At 35.6% G+C, this 11377-nt stretch overlaps 1 protein-coding gene across 3 annotated transcripts in view; it reads left to right on the plus strand.

Annotated features, from left to right (window-relative positions):
* The window catches only part of ATP2B1 (ATPase plasma membrane Ca2+ transporting 1), a 132280-nt gene that overhangs the window by 116497 nt on the left and 4406 nt on the right, over positions 1-11377 (plus strand). For 2 of the 3 annotated variants that reach the window (XM_019952677.3, XM_019952675.3), the window contains exons 19-20: positions 719-826; positions 2644-2826. In XM_019952677.3, the coding sequence (XP_019808236.1) occupies positions 719-826; positions 2644-2826 (291 nt within the window). The remainder of the gene's footprint in view (positions 1-718; positions 827-2643; positions 2827-11377) is intronic. The other variant, XM_033866266.2, reaches the window with a different exon arrangement.

Here is an 11377-nt window from a genome sequence, read left to right on the forward strand (position 1 = left end):
AAATTTTACATAATTATATACTGTACCTACGTTTTTATGTCATCTTGGATTCTATGGTACTCCTCTGTGTAAATGGTTGTTAATAGCAGAATCTGGAATCAAAGCAGGTAAGTGAACGGTGCTTGATCACACCAGGAGGTCAGTAAACACAGTAAGATTTAAACTTAAAAGGTGAGCTTTTAAGGATGATGCTAGTTTCAAAATGAAGATCTAAGAATTTTGAAGTTTATTCAGTCTCTACCTTGTGTACTGTGGATACCAAAACCAAAACCCTAGACTTAATTATTTCTGTGCAGACTGTTTCTGTTTTAGCTTTCAGCTTCTATAAACTTTAGGGGAAGTGTTGCTTACTTGTTGTGTAGTTTCTGGAAGTATTTTATAAAAAATTCATTGTTCATGACACGCTAAAATTTTAGTTTTTACTTACTATTAAAGTTAGGTTTATTTTATCTGTTTTTAATATATGGGGATTGCAAAAATGTAACTGCCTGTCTGTCTATCAAGCAAGTCTGATAAAACTTAGTTCCTCGCATAGGTTGATATACCCAAAACAGTTGATGTAGGGTATCATTCTTCAATGCCTTCGTGCTACTCAAAGTGTGGTCTGTGGACCAGCTACTGGTCTGTTCATTACAAGTCCACAATGAGATAAGGAGCATGGGCCAGAGTATAAGTCAACAACTTCACTAAATAAATTTATTCTTGATTATTCCTCTAGATAATAATTGTGCAGTTTGGTGGAAAACCTTTCAGTTGTTCAGAACTTTCAATAGAACAGTGGCTATGGTCAATATTCCTAGGAATGGGAACGTTACTCTGGGGCCAGGTAAAAAAAATCTCATCATTTTTTGTTCAAACCTACAGTGATTTTTAAAAAAAAATTTCTGGTGTGTATATTCTTTAATCAGTTCTATAACTTGATTCTAAGTAGTTTTCATTCTGTTTTTTAGAACAAGTTTTACAACTAAGTTGATGCATTTATAACTGGTTAGAATGCTAATATCTGTATCTTTTGCTCTATGACCTACTTTTGCATTTTCAGATTTAATACTTTAATAAAAATATTATATACTTTAGATTTTTTATCATTTTGTTATGTAATTTAATAAAAATGTAGCATTGGAAAAATCTTGAGTTTCAGTTGATGTGAAGAATGTTTCAATAAAAATACTGGTGTCTGGAAAAATAGGCCACAAAATGACATTTTAGATTATTTGGAACAAATGGCTTCAACAGTGTATGTATAAAATACAATGCCTGAAAAATTAGATATCCTTAATCTTCACTATGGATAGCTGACTTGCAGATATATGTCATTATTTTTTTAAAGATAAGTGGTAACGGTGTGTGTGCTGTTCATTTTAAATCCATTACCATCACTATAAAACTGATAGAAAATCTGTACCAACATTTTCATAAATGAAAACCAGCCTATGTTATGGTGTGTAACTGGTGTGAGCTAATTTACTGTCATTTTGCAAGTCAGTCAGACTGAATATTCAGATTGTACTTAACCTTAACTCAGTCTTTATGTGCCTTTTATCTCTCCTTTTTCTTAATTGTGTTTCTAGGTTCTGAGCTTTCTCTTCTTACTCATTATAAAGCCTCTTTCATTGAGATCTTCTTTTAAGCAGGATCCGTACTGGGCCCACAGTTTTTTTATTATTATTATTACCATTCTAGTTACTTCATAATGTTCCCTCACAGGCAAAACCGAACCCTACAGCCTCCCCCCAAATCTGGCAAATTTCAGGAAGAGGAAATTCAGTACAGTGTACACGCCTAACAGGCGTCAGTTACTGTCCTTGGTTGACGTCGTCTATTGATTTTAAGTGTGCGATGGTAGAAAGCACTGATTTTGTTGGTCAGGAAAGCTAGGGTCTTAGTCACTCCATGAACAAGTCACTTCCAGTGTCTCTGAACCTGTTTCATCTCTAAAATGAGTTGGTTGGACTAGAAGTTCTCTGAGCAGTTCTGATTCTGACTGCATGCCTGTTTCTCCCAGCTTCCTTAAGGAATGGCTGTGAACACCTATAAGTTAATACATATTGGTATTTTGGTATTTTTTATTGTCTTCTCGGGCATCTGTTCTTGTTTCGTGTCATTCTCAATCAGTATTAATCCAATTTTAAATAGTTGTACTTTATGAAAATAAATACATTCAATAAACAAAAGCTATTTTCAGCTCAGCCTTGAAGATTTTCTGAATTTTGGTATGTTTTTTCTCATTGAATTCTTAAAGCACTAATGAAATGTAAACTTCTTTTGCATCATATAAGATCACCTATTTTCATTTTTTTTGAAATAAATATCATTAATGTGAGTTTAAGGAAATATGTATATATCAAAGCATGGTTGTATAATTTACTGTCTTGAATGTCCTAAATAAAATATGAAAATGTAATCAGGTTATTTCCATTCAGGAAAACTTTTTAGCCTTCAAACTTAAATCTTTTGTGTAGCTAAGAGAAGGATATTTTTTGTTCTGAGAAAGAAAGCCTCTGATGGACAGGATCTCATTGCTTCATTGGTAAAGATAGTTGGCTATCCTTGTAACTTTCCATACCTTTTTTGTATTAAAGTTGATCGGTTTAATTGTAGTTTGATATGATTTGTTTCTGAGTTCTTTCCCCTGTGTTGTAGCTTATTTCAACAATTCCAACTAGCCGTTTAAAATTCCTAAAAGAAGCTGGTCATGGAACACAAAAGGAAGAAATACCTGAGGAGGAGTTAGCAGAGGACGTGGAAGAGATTGATCACGCTGAGCGGGAGTTACGGCGTGGCCAGATCTTGTGGTTTAGAGGTCTGAACAGAATCCAAACGCAGGTATGGGTCTGGTGGAGAGGTAGGAGAGACGATGGGAACGGGACCCCAGGGCTTTCGGGCCTGGGGAGGAGGTTTGAATGTGTTCCTTTGCTTCCTTTCCAGCCTCCCCAACCCACAAAACTTATTCTTTTGAAAAATAGTACTGGTGCCTGGAATGGGTGAAAGTTTTAACTGACCATGAAAGAATGTGTCTATATGCCCCAAGCTCCTTTTTTCCTAGCTTTTTTCCCCCCACTTCATCTCCAAATGCTACTCTTGCCTATTTATCTGCTCTGTAAAAAGTGCCTTTTTCTTTACTTTTTATATGTTGATAGATGGAATGGTCCTTTCTCTTGTTCTCTCTCTCTCTTGCTGAGCAAGCTGTCACAATCTCTGATTCCTTGCAGATGGATGTAGTGAATGCTTTCCAGAGTGGAAGTTCCATTCAGGGGGCTCTAAGGCGGCAACCCTCCATCGCCAGCCAGCATCATGATGTAACAAATATTTCTACCCCTACACATGTAGTGTTTTCCTCTTCTACTGCTTCTACTACTGTGGGGTGTGAGTGTGTGTTCCTAAGTGCATGAAATTAACATTTCCTATTTCACACACCTAACGTTTCTCATTTTCTCCTTAATGTTTAAATTCATTGTTCAGGCTTTTCATAAAGCTTTCTTTTCGTAAAGTGGATTGAGACCTCAAAGTGTTGTCGTTGTGATTGTTTTATTTCTTAGAGGGTTAGATAACAGGTGGAACAATTGCAACCAAAGATCAGACATAAAATCTGTGAGCTTGTCTCTATGCTAACTCTGATAGTTAATATGGGGAATAAAATTGTAGCTTAGAATTTGTGAAACGACTATAAATTTTTGAGTATATGCCTTTCAACATGTTCCATACTGCATGATTCCCAAAAGCATGTGATTTGAAACTGATCTAACAGAACCAAGAAATTGCATTCTTAAAGCTAAAAATGGACTTAAGCATTCTGACTTGTATCTTTTTCAGTTTGTAAAGTAAGTTAGTACCCTGAAGAAAAGTTCTGAGCATATAGCCAGGTGTTTGCCTTCTTAGCTTGGACTTTGTGGCCTTGCTGTGAATTTTTGATTTATTTTGTTTTGTTTTGTTTTGAGAGTGCATCCCTGTATAAGCTTCAGAGTTCTTTGGTATGTATGTGGGTTTTTTCATTTATATAATCAATTTAATTTAGAATTGCTTCCTAGATAAGAAAATGTTCTATTAAGTTTTCCAAAGAAGTAGGGAAAGTGCATTTCTTTTAATTTTTTTTCAGTTTTGTTTTTTTTTTAAGTTTACTCATTTCTCACACCACTGGCCACCTCCCACCTCTTACAGCAACCAATTTGTTTTTTGTATCTATGAGCTTGGTTTGGGTTTCACTTTTTTTTAGATTCCACATATAAGAGAGATCATACGGTATTTGTCTTTCTCTGACTTACTTCACTCAGGATAATAATGCCTTCAGGGTTCATCTGTGTTTTCACAAATATCAAAATTTCCTTTTTTATGGTTAAATAATGTTCCTCTGTGTGTGTTTGTGTGTGTGTGTGTGTGTGTGTATACCATATGTATCCATTCATCAGTGGACACTTAGGTTGTTTCTGTTTCATTCTATCAGATGTGAGGTAATACCTCATTGTGGGTTTTGATTTGTATTTCCCTGATGATTAGTGATATTGAGCATCTTCTCATATACCTATTGGCCATTTGTAGATAGTTTTTAGAAAAATGTCTGTTTGGATCTTTTGACCGTATTTTAATTGGATTGTTTGGTTTTCTTGCTATCGAGTTGTACAGGTTTTTTGTATATTTTGGATATTGGCCCTATATCAGATATATGATTTGCTAATATTTTCTCCCATTCTGTAGGTTGCCTTTTCATTTTGTTCATAGTTTTCTCTAATGTGTAGAAGCTTTTTAGTTTGATGTAATCTCACTTGTTTAATTTTGCTTTTCTTGCTTTTGGTGTCAGATTCAAAAAATCATCATCCTATGTCAAGGAGCTTACTTACCATCTATGTTTTTTTTCTAGGAGTTTTATGGTTTCAGGTCTAACGTTAAAGTCTTTATAATCAATTCTGAGTTCATTTTTGTGTGGTGTGAGATAATAGTGGTACGGTTTCATTCTTTTGCACGTGGCTGTCCAATTTTCCTAACACCACCTATTGAAGAGACTGTCTTTCCCCATTGTATATTCTTGACTCCTTTATTGTCAATTAATTGACCATATGTGCATGAGTTTATTTCTAAGGTCTCTGTTCTGTTCCGTTGATCTATATGTCCATTTTTATGCAAACTCATACCAGTACCATACAGTTTTAATTACTATATCTTTGTAATATAGTTGAAATCAGGGAGCCTCCAGCTTTGCTCCTGTTTCTCAAGATTGCCTTGACTATTTGGGTCTTTTGTGGTTCCATACAAATTTTAGGATTGTTTGTTCTATTTCTGTGAAAAATGCCATTGGAATTTTGATAGGGATTTCATTGAATCTGTGTTGCTTTGGGTAATGTGGGCATTTTAACAATATGAATTCTTCCAATCTGTGAACATGGAGTATCTTTTCATTTATTTGTGTCATCTTTAGTTTCTTTCATTAATGTCTTGTAGTTTTCGATATACAGGTCTTTCACCTCCTTGGTTAAATTTATTCTTAGATATTTTATTATTTTTTTGATACAGTTGTAAATGAGATTGTTTTCTTTTTTTTTTAATTTATTTATTTTTGGCTGCACTGGGTCTTCGTTGCTGCGCATGGGCTTTTCTCTAGTTGCAGTGAGCGGGGGCTACTTTTCCTTGCGGTGCACTGGCTTCTCATTGCGGTGGCTTCTCGTTGCGGAGCTTGACCTCTAGGCGTGCGGGCTTCAGTTGTTGTGGCACGTGGGCTCAGTAGTTGTGGCTCGTGGGCTCTAGAGCGCATGCTCAGTAGTTGTGGCACACGGGCTTCGTTGTTCCTCAGCATGTGGGATCTTCCCTGCCCAGGGCTTGAACCTGTGTCCCCTGCACTGGCAGGCGGATTCTTAACCACTGTGCCACCAGGGAAGTCTGGGATCGTTTTCTTAATTTCCCTTTCAAATAGGTTATTAGTGTAAAGAAATATAACAGATTTTTGCATATTGATTTTGTATCTTGCAACTTTACTGAATTCGTTTATTAGTTCTGACAGTTTTTTGATGGAGTGTTTAGGGTTTTCTATGTATAATATCTGCAGACAGTGACAGGTTTATGTCTTCCTTTCCAATTCGGATGCCTTTTGTTTCTTTTTCTTGCCTAATTGCTCTAGTTAAGACTTCCAGTACTATGTTGAGTAAAAGTGACAAGAGTGAACATCCTTGTCTTGTTCCTGACCTTAGAGGAAAAGCTTTCAGCTTTTTGCTGTTAAGTATGATGTTAGCTCTGGGTTTGTCCCTTCATTATGTTGAGGTATGTTCCCTCTGTACCTGTTTTGTTAAGAGCTTTTATCATAAATGGATGTTGAATTTTATCAAGTGCTTTTCTGCATCTGTTGAAAGATGATCATGTGATTTATACTGATTAATTATTATAAGTCATAATTTTCATTAATTGACTAGAATGACAGATATTCTTTCAGGTTTTTAGTAAATGACTTTTAGTAAAAGGTTTTTAGTAAACTCTCCAGAAGTCTTATAACCTATATCGTTCTTACTCTGAATTAGTGTCTTGAGTACATGGTGGATTCTTAGTATATTAGAGGCATTAAAGATACAAACCCACCCATTCCTCATGCCTACCCTTGAAGTCAGCTAAGATACCTGATTTGGCCAGAAACCTATCTTTTCCATTTGGTCTTTAGCCAATTAAGGATTAGAGGAACCTTGGGAAGCTGGGGAGAGGATGAATTGAGGGGAGAAAACAATGCTGTTTACACAGAGCCTATCTGTTCACTCTTTGCTTAAGTAATTTTCATTTGTTATTTTTGACAGTGTTGCAAAACAGGCAGAACAGGAACTATCCCCATTTTATAGGTGTGAAAACTGACTTGGAGTTTAAATGACTTGTCCATGGCTAATAAGCAGAGCCAACATGATGTAGAGCAAAGAGCAGACAAGTGCTGTAAAGACAAACTGACCCTGTAACATTTAGACAGGATGTTAAATTTACATACGTGGACAGATAGGAATCTTCCTTTTAGAAATTACTGTGGTACTACCTACCTGAATGAAATGGTGTATGCAAATTGCCTGGCCTTACTCCTGGGATGGCTGATGTCAGTTGCATGCCTCCCTCCTATGGATTTCACATTATTCCTGGCTTTCGAGGACATATTACCACTCATCCCTTCATCTCCTACTATTAGTGTTCATTTAGCTGTATTTCATAAACAGTGGAAGGCCTACTATATGCCAAGGCTGCTAGAACCTCCAGATCTTGTCATCTAGTAAGGGAAGTAAACAAGGAGTTGGGGATTTCTACATGGTGATGAAACAGAGAATATTATAACAGGGTCCTTAACCCACCCTGAGAAGTCAGGAAAAATTACCGAAAGGAAATGATTCCCAAGCTGACCTGACAGAATTTGTCGACTGGGGAAAGCAGACCTCAACTGACGTAGTTTGATACTAAAGGAGTAATGGAAAGTAAGGAGTTGATGGGGCTAGAATGGAAAGTAAACATCTGTTTATATCCCACAAGAAGGAGCCAAACTGAGACTTAATCCCTCCCCTCAAAACTTTAAATTTGAAAAATTTCAAACTGACAGACAAGTTGAAAGATTAATATATGAGTAATCTTCACCTGGATTTACCATTTCCTAATATTTTATGATGTCTACTTTATCTATATAATATTAATATATACTTTTTTTGAGCCATTTGAATGTAAGTAGCAGATATCATAAATGCCAGATATCTCTAAATACTTCAGTATGTGCTCTCCTATATAATCATACTGTATAATCACATCCAAGAAATCTGTCTTTGATACCATTTTATCTAATATACAGTCCATATTCAGATTTCTCCAGTTGCCCGCAAAATGTCCTTTATAGCTTTTTTGATCCAGGATCGAAGGAAAGACATTCAATAACATGTGTTTATGACTCTTCAGTTTCCTTTAACCTGGATCCATTTTCTCTACCTTTAATTTTGGTAACATTGACTTTTTTAAAAAATCTAGGCAAATTGTCTTATAAAGTGTCCTGCATTCTGGATTTGGTTGTTTCCTCTTGATTAGCTTTATGTTAAACTTTTTTTGACAAGTTTATCTCCTAGGTGGTATATATTCTGTTTATTTTTACTTCAGAAAATTTTAAGTAATTGACTTCTTTCTCTTGGAGTGGTATCACATGACCTTAGGTGTATCATATTTGTTGTATTTCTCTGTATAATTGTATTCCAGGCTTTATATTAAATATCAAATCAAGCACAAACTCTGAAGACATAGCCACCCACACCTGCTTCAGGTGATGTGCTCTGTGCTCTTTTCTGATGCACAACTATATATGAAACCTGTGAGTTGCTGGGCACATGTAGTGAGGGTAATGGTGTTAATACATTTAATGAAAGGTTAAATTCCTCACTGGTTTCCTGCCCTAATATAGAATAATCTTAGAAATATCTGTGTTTGTCAGACTTCTTTGACTCTTTTTTTTTTTTACCTTTTTTTTTTTTACTGAAGTATAGTTAATTTACAATGTTGTGTTAACTTCAAGTGTACAGCAAAGTGATTCAGTTATACATATATGTATTCTTTTTCAGATTCTTTTCCATTATAGGTTAGTATAAGATATTGAATAGGGTTCCCTGTGGTATACAGTAGGTCCTCATGGTTTTCTGTTTTATATATAGCTGTGTGTATATGTTAATCCCAAACTCCTAATTTGTCCCTCCCCCTCCCCCACTATCCTCAAAGACTCATCTGGAGTCTTTACTGTGCTAAATGAAGAAATTATAATCCATTTCAACTTTGTCATATACTAGGCTTGTAACATCTCTGGAGAGGGCATCTTTTTTTCCTCACTTATTAGTCAGATCTTCTAAAAATCTGAAGAGGAAACTTTCTATAGTTTTTCATTATAAAGTGTATCCTTCTAATATCAGTCTTCACGGTTAGTAAATTCTTTTGCTAGATCAATAGTTACGCCTTCCTGGAAAGGAGAAATTGAGAGAAAATTTGGACTTCCAGATAAATGATTGGCAAACCATAGCCTATGGGCCATATCTGGCCTGTTGCCTGTTTTTAATTGGAACATAGCCATGCTCATTCATTTAATTACTGTCTGGTAGTTTTACACTACAAAGGCAGAGTTGAGTAGCTGCATCAGGGACCGTATGGCTCACTAAACCTAAAATACTTGCTATTTGGCCCTTTACAGAAAATGTTTTCCAACCCCATTCCAGGTAATTAACATTATATATTACACAGGTGAGTCTCACTTTGAGAAAATTTGATATGCAAGTACACAGCTTTGAAAAGCAACCTCGAATATTATTCCCTGTTGCACAGTGTCTTTTACTTTACCATTGAAATTCTTTATGGTGCACATAATAAAGGTAGTGATGAATACAAATTTCAGAAATGGGCAGTCTGTTGTAGAAGGTAAGATATATCAGCTACTGATTAAGTAGCCTCATAGTTTAAAGCCATCTCCTTACATACAGTGTTTTGGGCAGTAATATTTTCTACTATCAAAAGTTAGGATTATATTTAAGAAAATGGGTGGTTTAGCAGGGTACATGATCTTAATTTGATTTGTTACTTAAAGTTTAACGCTTACATATTCAGTTTCCTAAAATTACTTTATGATCATAATAATCATTTCAATTTTTTGTTTGCCATATGTGCCTCATTCATGCCTCTGATTTTTTTCCTCAATAATTTACTGTTTAAAAAATTTTCTTGACATAGGGATTGTTGAATTTTTCTTAATTCTTATAATTTTAGGAGCTATAGTTTCGTGCATAGTAGGTCTTAATAGCTATTAAAAGAATTGAGTTAAAGGACTAGGTAAACAATAAGGGTTGGATTGTCAAAGATGGGTAATCATTTTCTGCTTAAACTGATTTCTTTGTGGTATTAAAATAGTTTTCTGTCTACCTACAGTATAATGCACACAGTTGGCACTTTTTAATTACTCAGAATTACTACAGTACTGTGAGAATTTTACCTATAGAAGGTAACAGATGAGGGCAAGTATAAACTAGGTCAGTATCACGCCTTAGATCGAGAGTGCTTTCTTATTTATGAGTAGAAAGTAAAGCAAATCTGGCTCCGTGGCCCCTAGTTAATCTAGATGTTATTGTGTGTGCCTAATGTGAGAACTGTCTATTGAAAATTGTATTGCTTTGCAGCATTTCTAAGCTGTCCTTGTAATGTGCTGACCTAAATCTTAGGAAGTATCTTATTCTACTGAAGTTACTTATAAAGCTGATGTCCATATGTTCTCTTCTTTTATTGACTTGAAAGAACCTGGAGTTGGGAGTACAGAAAGCTTGGTTCTAAGACATTCTGGCACTAATTTGTAGTGACCCAGTAAGGCAGCCACCTGTCCTTAGTTGCTCAGTTTCATTATTTGTAAAGTGGTTGAAATAAACTATCTCGAATATCCTTTCAAGCTTCGATGTTCTAGGGTAACTTAATACATTTTGTTAGATAGGAAAAAAAATCTTAGCAAAATTGGAAAGCTTTGGTAAAAAGGGATCTAATTTCACCTGCCACAGGTGTGAGTGTAATTGTTTATACAAATATACTCACTGCACTCACCTGCTTATAACTCTTTACACTGCCCCTCCCAGAGCTTTGCCGACTTCCAAATCTCTAACTTAAACCCATACCTTTCTTCTGAGCTCTGGATATTTTCACTTGGATGTTCTGCAGCTCCCCAAATTTAACATGTTTCAAAAATTGATTTTTATTTTCCCCTTGATTCTTCTCTACTCCCTTCTACCCAGACTGGTCAAAACAAAACATCTCAACTGCTTCTCTAGCTCCATTAGCAATACCAGCAACCAAGTCAAATAAGCAACAACTTGAGAGTCATCTTGAGCAGCTCTCATCACTAACCAGACTTGCTGGCTGGTCCTCCAGTTTGTATTCTCTGTGCCTACTGGCCACTGACAGCAGTGAACATAGGAGTGCAGGAATCACTCCAAGATCTTGATTTCAATTCCTTTGGATAAATTCTTAGAAGTGGGGATCTGGAATAGTCAGACTCATACAAGCAGAGTAGAATGGTGGTTACCAGGGGCTAGAGGGAGGGGGAATTGGGAGATGTTGGTCAAAGGGTACAACATTTCAGTTATACAAGATGAATAAGTTCTGGAGATCTAATGTATAGCATGGTGACTACAGGTAACAATACTATACTGTATTGTATACTTGAAATTTGCTAGGAGGGTACAATCCCAAGTGTTCTCGACACACACAAATGATAACTGTGTGAGGTAGTGGATATGTTAATTAACTTGATTGTAATGATTATTTCATAGTGTAGATGTATATCAAATAGTCTTGTATGCCTTAAATATATACAGTAAAAAGTAGGCATAAACTGCTACATTTTCAAAAAAATAAATTCAAATATCCCTGTGAAGAA

The sequence above is a fragment of the Tursiops truncatus genome, chromosome 11 (assembly GCF_011762595.2).
Source record: "Tursiops truncatus isolate mTurTru1 chromosome 11, mTurTru1.mat.Y, whole genome shotgun sequence".
In the NCBI taxonomy this organism is placed as follows: domain Eukaryota; kingdom Metazoa; phylum Chordata; class Mammalia; order Artiodactyla; family Delphinidae; genus Tursiops; species Tursiops truncatus.